This window comes from Engystomops pustulosus, chromosome 4, assembly GCF_040894005.1.
Source record: "Engystomops pustulosus chromosome 4, aEngPut4.maternal, whole genome shotgun sequence".
In the NCBI taxonomy this organism is placed as follows: domain Eukaryota; kingdom Metazoa; phylum Chordata; class Amphibia; order Anura; family Leptodactylidae; genus Engystomops; species Engystomops pustulosus.
The window spans coordinates 13292169-13306092 of NC_092414.1; the positions used below are offsets into that span (position 1 = coordinate 13292169).

Consider the following 13924-nt stretch of genomic DNA (forward strand, 5'->3'; position numbering starts at 1 on the left):
CCTGGGGATCTCCTGTATATAATGATATATGTACAGCCGGTATAACCTGGGGATCTCCTGTATATAATGATATATGTACAGCCGGTATAACCTGGGGATCTCCTGTATATAATGATATATGTACAGCCGGTATAACCTGGGGATCTCCTGTATATAATGATATATGTACAGCCGGTATAACCTGGGGATCTCCTGTATATAGTGATATATGTACAGCCGGTATAACCTGGGGATCTCCTGTATATAGTGATATATGTACAGCCGGTATAACCTGGGGATCTTCTGTATATAATGATATATGTACAGCCGGTATAACCCGGGGATCTCCTGTATATAATGATATATGTACAGCCGGTATAACCTGGGGATCTCCTGTATATAATGATATATGTACAGCCGGTATAACCTGGGGATCTCATGTATATAATGATATATGTACAGCCGGTATAACCTGGGGATCTCCTGTATATAATGATATATGTACAGCCGGTATAACCTGGGGATCTCCTGTATATAATGATATATGTACAGCCGGTATAACCTGGGGATCTCCTATATATAATGATATATGTACAGCCGGTATAACCTGGGGATCTCCTGTATATAATGATATATGTACAGCCGGTATAACCTGGGGATCTCCTGTATATAATGATATATGTACAGCTGGTATAACCTGGGGAACTCCTGTATATAATGATATATGTACAGCCGGTATAACCTGGGGATCTCCTGTATATAATGATATATGTACAGCCGGTATAACCTGGGGATCTCCTGTATATAATGATATATGTACAGCCGGTATAACCTGGGGATCTCCTGTATATAATGATATATGTACAGCCGGTATAACCTGGGGAACTCCTGTATATAATGATATATGTACAGCCGGTATAACCTGGGGAACTCCTGTATATAATGATATATGTACAGCCGGTATAACCTGGGGATCTCCTATATATAATGATATATGTACAGCTGGTATAACCTAGGGATCTCCTGTATATAATGATATATGTACAGCCGGTATAACCTAGGGATCTCCTGTATATAATGATATATGTACAGCCGGTATAACCTGGGGATCTCCTGTATATAATGATATATGTACAGCCGGTATAACCTGGGGATCTCCTGTATATAATGATATATGTACAGCCGGTATAACCTGGGGATCTCCTGTATATAATGATATATGTACAGCCGGTATAACCTGGGGATCTCCTGTATATAATGATATATGTACAGCCGGTATAACCTGGGGATCACCTGTATATAATGATGTATGTACAGCTGGTATAACCTGGGGATCTCCTGTATATAATGATATATGTACAGCCAGTATAACCTGGGGGTCTCCTGTATATAATGATATATGTACAGCCGCTATAACCTGGGGATCTCCTGTATATAATGATATATGTACAGCCGGTATAACCTGGGGATCTCCTGTATATAAAGATATATGTACAGCCGGTATAACCTGGGGATCTCCTGTATATAAAGATATATGTACAGCTGGTATAACCTGGGGATCTCCTGTATATAATGATATATGTACGGCTGGTATAACCTGGGGATATTACTTACCAGAGATGCCATAGTGAAGCCGATGACCTCTATATAACCGTCGTCGTGCCGTTGAGGTTCGAAGTCTCTGTGGTCACCGGGGTTCCCCCAGGGCATTGTGCCCGCACAGTACCTGCCGACCCAATAGAACAGTAAATAGAGTGACCATCGTAGATTGCTATAGGGGCAGATGTAGCATGGATTGTATAGAAGAGTGTTGCTCACCTGGGGATATTTAAGAAGACAATACACTGAAACTTCAGCTCTTGGATTTTGGGGGTGAGGTCCGTTCCGTCACACTGTAATATCAGATGATTACACATTAGAGTGTCAGCTCCTCGAAACAGGATCCATATCACACACCTTATTATATGAGTGACACAGCTGATGGCTATAGACAACATACTCGGATGAGTGTTGCTAAGGTGAAACCAATAGGAGAGGAATTAGCTAAAGTCTAGTCTATATATTGGTTACATATATCTACATGTCTCCAAGGTAACAGACTACAAACAAACTGTGTAGTCGGATTATGCAGTCAAACCCCCACCTATCTCTCCTTAACGTGTGTTGTAGGGAAAAAATAGAGTTGTAAGAAGTCAGAAACAAAGTTATATGTCTAACATTTAAGTAGTCCTCATGTGAGGCAATAAAAGAATTGGCTGCTTATTCATGGTGCATTTACCCACTAAGCCGAAAGTAATTCTAACACAGAGGGAACTCCAGAGTTTGACTTTTGCCTAAATAATTCATCAATGCGTTTCTAGAAGGTTAAGCTGTCACCAACACTTTTCTTTCTGTGTAGGACGAAAAGGAATTTGCTGCTTATTCACGGTGCATTTACTCACTAAGCCGATGTTAACTGTAACACAGTGGGAACATTAAGTTTGACTTTTCCTAAGTGATAAAACATGCGGTTCTGAAGGATTAAGAAGTATCCAGTCAAATTGTTTCATCTGGACAAGTAATAGGCGGAAATAGCTGCTTATTCACGGTGCATTTACTCACTAAGCCAACATTAACTGTAACACAGTAGGAACCTTGAGGATGACTTTTCCTAAGTAACAAAACATGTGGTTCTTAAGGATTAAGAAGTATCCAGTAAAATTGTTTCACCTTGACAAGTCATAGTTGGAAATAGCTGTTTATTCACGGTACATTTACCCACTATGCCACCGTTAACTGTAACACAGTAGGAGCCTTAAGGATGAAAACACATGGCTCTAAAGGATTAAGAAGTAACCAGTAAAATTGTTTCATCTGGACAACTAATAGGTGGAAATAGCTGCTTATTCACGGTGCATTTACTCACTAAGCCAACATTAACTGTAACACAGTAGGAACCTTAAGGTTGACTTTTCCTAAGTAACAAAAACATGTGGCTCTAAAAGGATTAAGAAGTAACCAGTAAGATATGTTCACCCTGTACAAATTAAGATGAATCAGATGCATATTCACTGCGCCTTTACTCACTAATCCAACAGTAATTCTAACACAGAAGGAAAACCATGGTTGACTTTTCCAAAGTAACAGAAACTTGTAGGTCTAAAGGAATATGAAGTTACCCATAAAATAGTTTCCCCTTGCAAAGTAAGAAGTGGATATAGCTGCTTATTCATGGCACATTTACTCACTATGCCGACTTTAATTCTAACAGAGGGAAAACCATGGTAGACCTTTCCTAAGCAACAAAAAGTTGCGGCTCTAAATGATTAATAAGTAGCCACAAAAAACTGTTTCACCCTGTAAAGAATTAAGTTGAATCATATGCATATTCACTGCACATTTACCCACTAAGCCCACAGTAATTGTAACACAGAGAGAGCAGTGTGGTTAACTTTTCCTAAATAACAGAAGTTGTGGCTTTAAAGGATTAAGCACTGTTTCGCCCCGTGGAGAATAAAAAAAAAAAAGAGAAAATCCTGCTTATTCATGGCGCATTTACCCACTAAGCCGATTCTAACACAGAGGAAGCAGCGTGGTCAACTTTTTCTAAGTAACAAGTAAAGTAGATGTGGTTTTAAAGGATTAAAAAGTAACCAGCAAAACTGTTTCCACCTGTGAAGAATTTAAGAGGAATCATCTGCTTATTTACGGTGCATTTACCCACTGTGTCGGCAGCGGCTTCAGTACGTTTGTACATCGGCAAATAGCCTTCATTATCCTCTGTAAGGCGCCTGCACTGCTGATCAGCATATTTTCCCTTTCGGTCTGGAGATTCAATATTTTTTTTTATTGTGTTCTTTAGGAAATGTCATTATCTTGTGTTCAGCTCTAAATTGTTTTCCTTCTTTTTTTTTTTTATAGTTTTTTTTTTTTTTTACTTTTAAAAACAAGGCCCGGCGCTGCCCGATCGAGCGGAGAAAATTAGAATACGGAGAGTAAATTGGCATATGTTCTTTTCCACGGAGGACTGAATTTTCTTAAGCAATAACACCAGAGGAGTAAAAAAAAAACTGTTTTATGTGCCGCAGATTAAAGGGGAACCAGACACTAAAAGGAGGAGAATTTCCTAAAATGTTCTAAATGTCCTGTGCCAACTCTTTAAAGGAGACCTACCACCACGGATCTACCTATTAAGGTAGATCGGGTGGTAGGTGTCTCTATTGGACGTGAGGATAGCCCCTCACGTCCCCGAAATCTTTGTATAACTTTTATTCCCCTAATATGCAAATTTTCTAAAGAGGCTACTGGGGCGTGGAGTAGGCGGAGCTAAGGCTACACGGCGCGCCTACTCTACGCCCCAGTAGCCTCTTGGATCCTCCTACTAGATATACGCAGTAGCTCCGGCTTCAGAGCAGTGACCACACAGCCGCGGGCCTGCGTTCTGCGCATGCGCAGAGTGCCGGCTTCCCAGATGAGGGCGTTCTGCGCCGTGTAGCCTCACTACATGCCCCCAGTAGCCTTGTTGAACCTCCTACCAGATATCTTCGGCACACGGCCACGAGCCCTTGTTGGCAAAGCCGTAGTTCTGCGCATGCGCAGCAGCTCCGGCTTCGGAGCAGTGACCGCAGAATGCCGGCTTCACGGACGAGGGCGCTCAGCTCCTCGTAGCTGCACGGTCCGAAGATATCTGGTAGGAGGATCATAGAGGCTACTGGGGCATGGAGTAGCTGCGCCGTGAAGCCTCAGCTCCGGCTACGCCACGCCCCCAGTAGCCTCTTTAGAAAATTTGCATATTAGGGAAATAAAGGTTATAAAAAGATACAGGGGACTAGCCACACATAGAGGCACCTACAACCCAATCTACCTTAATAGGTAGATCCATGGTGGTAGGTTTCCTTTAAAGGGCTCCTCTACATAGAATTTATACAAATCTGATTACTAAAGCAGGTTCTTATAGAATGTTCATGGTTTAGTGATACTTAAATTCCATTAATTCCATTTCAAGGGGTTTTAATATGAATGATATCAAAATCTGATTACTAAGGCAGTTTTCATCATATAATGTTCATTGAGATGACTGATCATCCATTGAAAGGGGTTGCACATAGTAAAAAAAATCTGATTACTAAGGCAAATTCTCCAATAATTTTCTCTATGTTCTTTGACATTTAAAGTGTTTTTTTTTCATGGATCTCTTAAAAATCTGATTACTAAGGCAGTTTTCATCATATAATGTTCATTGAGATGACTGATCATCCATTGAAAGGGGTTACGCATATTAAAAAGAAAATCTGATTACTAAGGCAAATTCTCCGATAATTTTCTCTATGGTGTTTGAGATTAAAAGGGTTTTTTTTTTTTTACATGGAACTCTTAAAAATCTGATTGCTAAAGTAAGTGCCAGTCTGATTCTAGTCCTTCCAATCATTCTTACTAATCAGATCTCAACTAGTCCAGACTGGAGTATCCTAAAGCTACACTTGCCCTTATGAGGGGACTGTCTGAAAGCCCAGATAATCCTCCCCCGCAACTAGTCTCAGATTAGTATAGTACAGCAGCAGCGCAGTGTATCCCCTGTATAGTACAGCAGCAGAGCAGTGTATCCCCTGTATAGTACAGCAGCAGAGCAGTGTATCCTGTGCATAGTACAGCAGCAGAGAAGTGTATCCCCTATATAGTACAGCAGCAGAGCAGTGTATCCCCTGTATAGTACAGCAGCAGAGCAGTGTATCCCCTGTATAGTACAGCAGCAGAGCAGTGTATCCCCTTTATAGTACAGCAGCAGAGCAGTGTATCCCCTGTATAGTACAGCAGCAGAGCAGTGTATCCCCTGTATAGTACAGCAGCAGAGCGGTGTATCCCCTGTATAGTACAGCAGCAGAGCAGTGTATCCCCTGTATAGTACAGCAGCAGAGCAGTGTATCCCCTGTATAGAACAGCAGCAGAGCAGTGTATCCCCTGTATAGAACAGCAGCAGAGCAGTGTATCCCCTGTATAGTACAGCAGCAGAGCAGTGTATCCCCTGTATAGCACAGCAGCAGAGCAGTGTATCCCCTGTATAGTACAGCAGCAGTGCAGTGTATCCCCTGTATAGTACAGCAGCAGTGTATCCTCTGTATAGTACAGCGGTAGAGCAGTGTATCCTCTGTATAGTACAGCAGCAGAGCAGTGTATCCCCTGTATAGTACAGCAGCAGAGCAGTGTATCCCCTGTATAGTACAGCAGCAGAGCAGTGTATCCCCTGTATAGCACAGCAGCAGAGCAGTGTATCCCCTGTATAGTACAGCAGCAGTGCAGTGTATCCCCTGTATAGTACAGCAGCAGTGTATCCTCTGTATAGTACAGCGGTAGAGCAGTGTATCCTCTGTATAGTACAGCAGCAGAGCAGTGTATCCCCTGTATAGAACAGCAGCAGAGCAGTGTATCCCCTGTATAGTACAGCAGCAGAGCAGTGTATCCCCTGTATAGAACAGCAGCAGAGCAGTGTATCCCCTGTATAGAACAGCAGCAGAGCAGTGTATCCCCTGTATAGTACAGCAGCAGAGCAGTGTATCCCCTGTATAGCACAGCAGCAGAGCAGTGTATCCCCTGTATAGTACAGCAGCAGTGCAGTGTATCCCCTGTATAGTACAGCAGCAGTGTATCCTCTGTATAGTACAGCGGTAGAGCAGTGTATCCTCTGTATAGTACAGCAGCAGAGCAGTGTATCCCCTGTATAGTACAGCAGCAGAGCAGTGTATCCCCTGTATAGTACAGCAGCAGAGCAGTGTATCCCCTGTATAGTACAGCAGCAGAGCAGTGTATCCCCTGTATAGTACAGCAGCAGAGCAGTGTATCCCCTGTATAGTACAGCAGCAGAGCAGTGTATCCCCTGTATAGTACAGCAGCAGAGCAGTGTATCCCCTGTATAGTACAGCAGCAGAGCAGTGTATCCCCTGTATAGTACAGCAGCAGAGCAGTGTATCCCCTGTATAGTACAGCAGCAGAGCAGTGCATCCCCTGTATAGTACAGCAGCAGAGCAGTGCATCCCCTGTATAGTACAGCAGCAGAGCAGTGCATCCCCTGTATAGTGCAGCTCTTTCACATTGCAGCTGGCTTTATTAATCAGATTTCTCTAGATTTGCTGTTATGTTGCGAGCTATAACCTCCTAAGCCTGTCCACCTGTCTGCGTATTAATGCTATCAGTTACTACATGTAGCTTGTTAGAGTACAACTAGCTGTTTCATGGCTTTATTAATCAGATTTTTCTGCATTTCCCCATACATTGTTAATAAACCTGATAATCAGGTCCACCATCCAATCACATCCGAGTCTTCAATGATAACATGTAACAAGTCAGCAGATAACATACTATTTTATATTTCACCTTGGCTTTATTAATCAGATTTTTCAAAATTTGCTGCTACATTGTACACAAAATCTTCTGTTTCCCCCACGCTTGAATATCAAAGTCATCCATAATAATGTGTAGCATGTCAGCAGACAAGATGCTTTTTCACGTGGCATCAGATTTTTCTTCTACTGTCCCATTTTTTTTCACAAATACAGCTAGTGACAGGTTCCTATAGTCTTATTAACTAAATTACACCTTTCTTTTAGCTAAAAATTGTTTATCTTACTTGCCTTAAAAGGGGCGTGTCCCCACTTTTATTCTTCCCAACGTTATAAACCTCCTCACTGTTCAGCACTTCATGTCATGTGATCAGGGTGATGTCATCTAAGATCCTTTAATGACTAACATTTGCAAAGTCTACCCCATGAATGTATCTGATCACATGAAATCTATTAACCTTGCCCTCATGTATATATCTGATCACATGAAATCACAGCAGCCTCCATGGACTTCATAGCTTATACGGTTGAAAAAAAGACACGTCCATCACTTCTTATCCTCCCCATCCTCCATGAAGGCTGCAGTGATTTCATGTGATCAGATACACACATGAGGTTGAGGTTAATGTTACTGGGTAAAGGACCTTAGATGACATCAGCCTAGTCACATGACAAGAAGTGCTGAATGATGTAACAGAGCTCTTTCTCTCGTTCCTAGCAGTGAGACCTGTCAATCGGGAAAAAGGAGGCGGGGCAATGAAAGTAAAATTTAATATGCATTGGATATAGGTTTACATATATGATTTTTTTAACATTGCAGCCATGGAATGGAAGTATTTAGGGATAAGGGTGATGCTTTATAATCATAGCTTTTTTAAGAAGTATTTATTTTGGGTGGGTTCATTTAAACAGTAGGTTCCCTTTAAGCAGAAACTGGGTCGACAAATCATGAAGATCTCAGCACTCACCACAACTTTCACGTGTTTGGATAAATCTCTCGAGCTCCTTTGTAAAAAGTCGGAGAAGGCAGCCTGAGGAGAGAGACGCCACTGTGAGAACTGCCGGAAGAACTGATGGCGCTTCTAGTAACACCCCTGACCCCAGGGACTATGGTGACCTACCCGACAGGACACTTACCCCTGCATAGAACATCTTGTTACGAAAACGACTGTTGAATTTTTCTGGATTTGCTTCTGTAAAGAAGAGAGAGAAGATGTGAGAGTCCCCACATCAATGTCACAGGGTGCACATTGTGCTGATAGCGCCCCCTAACTGATCCTACGTATGGTACTGTCATACAGCAGCGGACCCTTCAGCTGAAATGTCAGCGTGCAGCAGGGGGAACTATAATATCATCTATCCGGTCACATACTATGCTACATAGAAGAACAACGGCTGCTTCCGCCAGGTTCCATCTCCGTTACATTCACTGGACTCTGCTGCCCCCTACTGACTGATCAGTGCAAGGAAAATCTCTAAGCTGAAGCTTCATTGTAGTGTCAGGAAGATGATTGATAGATAGATAGATATGAGATAGATAGATAGGAGATGCATAGATAGGAGATAGATATGATATGAGATAGATAGATATGAGACTGATAGATAGATAGATATGAGATAGATAGATAGATAGATATGAGATAGATAGGAGATGCATAGATAGGAGATAGATATGATATGAGATAGATAGATATGAGACTGATAGATAGATATGAGATAGATAGATATTAGATAGATAGATAGCTGATGAGATTGCTGACAACCATTGTGAGAGTTGTGATGTCCTGCTAAGGTTTGAGTCTCCAGCTACACACAGCAGCAGCCTGCGTCACAGTGTGTAATGAGCCGAGCTCCTGCTGCATTATGCACTTGAGAAGTTCGGGCTCCAGTCCATTACACACGAATGTAACCAATTTCCACCAGGCACCAACAAAGACGACGAACCAATAAATCGCAGAGAAAAATGAACAAGGGTTTACGGGCAGAATGCATAAAATGCTGAATGAGACGCCACAACACTCTCCCAGCGCGACCAGAACGCCTCCTCAGCCGTATAAGTACAAAGATTATTAACCGCCTCATGACCCAGGATCCAGATTATGTGAAGGTGATGCTCAACTCATAATCCCCCTTAAGGGGCCTTTATCACACATCACAGAGGTGAAGACGGTTTCCTAATATCTTGCTTCTAGCCTGAGATATCATCATTTGAAGTTACAGGCCCGAAGCCTGAGGCGGCAGTACTGAGAGACCTCCATTGTTTTCATCTGCTCGTCATTATCATCATCACTATTGATGTCCAAACATAAAAACTACTTGTAGGTGTCTATACTAGGCCAGACATGACACCGGGATTAATGTATAGTTTTCATTACTTGAATCTAAAGATGTTTTTAAAGACTTAGCAGTAGTGTAGCCTCAGGGCGCGTTCACACGCTGCGTTTTGACCTGCGTTTTCATTGCGTTTGAAACGCATATACAACAGCTGAGGAGGGGTAATTTGCCTAATTACATCACTGTTAACATTTCTGTTTACAAAACGCATAATAAATGCGATGTTAACGCGTGCGTTAACAACGCGTTGGCGCATGCTTTTGTTAACGCATGCGCTAACATTGCGTTTACAAACGTAAACCGTAATGTAATTAGGCAAATAACCTCTCATCAGCTGTTGTATATGCGTTTCAAACGCGACCAAAACGCAACGTGTGAACGCGCCCTCAGGGTTTGGGCCTGAAACTTCAATCGATCATATTTTGGCCTAGAAATGAGATATTGGAATCCGGTTTTCACCATTTTAGGCTGCATTCACACTGCCGTATGGGTTTCGACGTACATACACCATATATACGTCTTCAATAGATGGCAATGGGCGCACGGTGCTGTACAGGAGCATGTCCTATCTTTCACCGGATGTGGAACGGTACGATGCCGCATGTGTGCTGCACCGTACCGTTCCATATCCGGTGAAAGATAGGACATGTCCTATCTTTCCCCGGAATACGGCGCTGTGCCCCATCTTTTTCTATGCAGAGGGACGCCTCCTCTCCCCGGCGCCGTGTGCCCGCTGTACTACGGTATGGTGGGCACACCTTGGTGTGAATATAGCCTTAGGGCGCGTTCACACGTTCCGCTATGGTCGCTTTCATAACGCGACGCTAGCGCACAGTGGGTGGGGCTCGGGCCAATCGCATATGCGTTTCCCGGGAAACGCATGCAATTAATAACCCGATCGCATGCGTTTCTCTGGAAACGCATATGCGATCGCCCCGAACTCCGCCCCCTGTGCGCTAGCGTCGCGTTATGAACGCGGCGCTAGCGCAACGTGTGAACGCGCCCTCAGGGTGATGCCACACATGGCGTTTTGAACCCATTTTTGGTCCGTTTTTAAGCAGTCCGTAAAAAAACACAAAAAAAAAAAAAAAATGGATGCTTTTTTTTTAACAGACTGCTTAAAAATGGCCCAAAAATCCCGTACAACCCCTTTAAGGCAGCCATATATGTATTGCTAGGATTTCAGCCGCTGTGAGTAAATATAAAGTTTGCTGCGTGAATCAGAGCGGAGTGACACCTTATTAATAGGACTCCTACTTCCCGCCGCTCCGACCGTCACTCAGTGTGAGCCGTGTGTGCGGCGTCGTGTCAGGACAATTACGAGGAAAGCGAGAGAACAATTTGGCGCCGGTGTCGAGCACTGATTTCATCCTCCTCTGGAGGAATCAGAACTTAATGCGATCGGGGAAAGGGAGTTTACAAAGTGAAATACTTTGTTATTTGCCAGAATCTTCTGAAAAAGTTTTTATGTAATGGACAATCCCTTTCAGAAAGATGGAGAATAGAGACAATCGCTTGTAATCAGTAGAGAAACCTGGAAGCAAGTGAGTGATTTCCCTACAGCACTCCTACAGGAGCAATGAGGTATTACACAATTATTGGTGGCTTGGGAGATTACTATTCGGGTCAAAGAGGAGGGAGGGCGATATATTTTAATCTATAAGCCAATGGGAATGAGGAACCATTCACAGCTCCTTATATCCCTGGTCATGTGATGTCACACAGGTGCACAGCTCATTATATCCCTGGTCATGTCATGTCACACAGCTGGACAGCTCGGTATATCCCTGGTCATGTGATGTCACACAGGTGTACAGCACGTTATATCCCTGGTCATGTGATGTCACACAGGTGCACGGCTTGTTATATCTCTGGTCATGTGATGTCACACAGGTGCACAGCTCGTTATATCCCTGGTCATGTGATGTCACACAGGTACGCAGCTTCTTATATTCCTGGTCATGTGATGTCACACAGGTACGCAGCTTCTTATATTCCTGGTCATGTGATGTCACACAGGTACGCAGCTTCTTATATTCCTGGTCATGTGATGTCACACAGGTGCACAGCTCATTATATCCCTGGTCATGTCATGTCACACAGCTGGACAGCTCGGTATATCCCTGGTCATGTGATGTCACACAGGTGTACAGCACGTTATATCCCTGGTCATGTGATGTCACACAGGTGCACGGCTTGTTATATCTCTGGTCATGTGATGTCACACAGGTGCACAGCTCGTTATATCCCTGGTCATGTGATGTCACACAGGTACGCAGCTTCTTATATTCCTGGTCATGTGATGTCACACAGGTACGCAGCTTCTTATATTCCTGGTCATGTGATGTCACACAGGTGCACAGCTTCTTATATTCCTGGTCATGTGATGTCACACAGGTGCACAGCTTGTTATATCTCTGGTCATGTGATGTCACACAGGTGCACAGCTTCTTATATTCCTGGTCATGTGATGTCACACAGGTGCACGGCTCGTTATATCCCTGGTCATGTGATGTCACACAGGTGTACAGCTTGTTATATCCCTGGTCATGTGATGTCACACAGGAGCACAGCTCGTTATATATTCCTGGTCATGTGATGTCACACAGGGGCACGGCTCTGTATATCCTTGCTTGGCTGTCATTACTTTGTGTGTACCAGTCTGATATAGCGACATCACATGACCAGGAATATAACAGGCCGTGCACCTGTGTGACATCACATGACCGGGGATATAACGAGCTGTGCACCTGTGTGACATCACATGACCGGGGATATAACGAGCTGTGCACCTGTGTGACATCACATGACCAGGGATATAACGAGCTGTGCACCAGTGTGACATCACATGACCAGGGATATAACGAGCAGTGCACCTGTGTGACATCACATGACCAGGGATATAACGAGCCGTGCACCTGTGTGACATCACATGATCAGGGATATAACAATCTGTGCACCTGTGTGACATCACATGACCAGGGATATAATGAGCTGTGCACCTGTGTGACATCACATGACCAGGGATATAACAAGCTGTGCACCTGTGTGACATCACATGACCAGGGATAGAACGAGTCCTGCACCTGTGTGATATCACATGACCAGAGATATAACGATCTGTGCACCTGTGTGACATTACATGACCAGGGATATAACGAGCCATGCACCTGTGTGACATCACATGACCAGGGATGTAACGAGCCGTGCACCTGTGTGGCAACAAATGATCAGGGATATAACGATCTGTGCACCTGTGTGACATCACATGACCAGGGATATAACGAGCTGTGCACCTGTGTGACATCACATGACCAGGGATATAACGAGCCGTGCACCTGTGTGACATCACATGATCAGGGATATAACGATCTGTGCACCTGTGTGACATCACATGACCAGGGATATAACGAGCTGTGCACCTGTGTGACATCACATGACTAGGGATATAAACAGCCGTGCACTAGTGTGACATCACATGACCAGGGATATAACGATCTGTGCACCTGTGTGACATCACATGACCAGGGATATAACGATCTGTGCACCTGTGTGACATCACATGACCAGGGATATAACGAGCCGTGCACCTGTGTGACATCACATGATCAGAGACTGTTTTCTGTCCACAGGAAATAAACTATGAGACTTCCTATAGAATGACAGCAAGCAGAGGTCTAGTAAACTGTACGGAATTGATCCAGAAAGTATATTAGCAAATTGTATAACTTTTCATTACACAAATAATATCCATTTTTTGCTAAAAGTAGACAATCCCTTTAAGTAAAGCGCATAAATCTTGACTTCATCAACAAGAGTGAAGAAGGCCTGGGGCTACAACAAAATGGCGGCGACCTACCTCTAGACTCGTGAAACTCCAGGGTCACGTGTGCATCAAATCCCAGACTGAAGTAATTATTGAATACGTTTAATGGAAGCTGAAAGACAGGACGGAGGTCGTTACCACGTAGTCTGCTCCCCGGCAACGGAAGGAGCACAATCTTACTCCTTAGTAACGGTGTCTGACAGCCACGCAATTCTAGGCCAAAGGCGCCATCTAGTGGACACGCTACATGTTACAGTGACACTGAGTTTGAAGGAGTCATTCGATCATATTCTTACTCCCAAAAACTCCAGAATCTATTTATAGCATTAAAAATGATTACTCTATGGTGGCACGGCAGGGGATTAAAGGGGCGCGAGACGCCTCCCAAACCAGTGACGGTGCCGTGTGGGGTCCTTTAATGGGAGCAGGAACAAAACTCTGTGACCACCAACCAAAAAAGCAATGCAGAGAT

At 43.6% G+C, this 13924-nt stretch overlaps 1 protein-coding gene across 10 annotated transcripts in view; it reads right to left on the reverse strand.

Annotated features, from left to right (window-relative positions):
• Window positions 1-13924, reverse strand: part of DGKI (diacylglycerol kinase iota) — a 223620-nt gene that overhangs the window by 80339 nt on the left and 129357 nt on the right. For all 10 annotated transcript variants that reach the window (XM_072145184.1, XM_072145182.1, XM_072145181.1 and 7 more), the window contains exons 15-19: window positions 13486-13564; window positions 8430-8485; window positions 8261-8323; window positions 1798-1871; window positions 1594-1705 (exon numbers count right to left, since the gene is read on the reverse strand). In XM_072145184.1, coding sequence (XP_072001285.1) covers window positions 1594-1705; window positions 1798-1871; window positions 8261-8323; window positions 8430-8485; window positions 13486-13564 — 384 coding nt within the window. The remainder of the gene's footprint in view (window positions 1-1593; window positions 1706-1797; window positions 1872-8260; window positions 8324-8429; window positions 8486-13485; window positions 13565-13924) is intronic.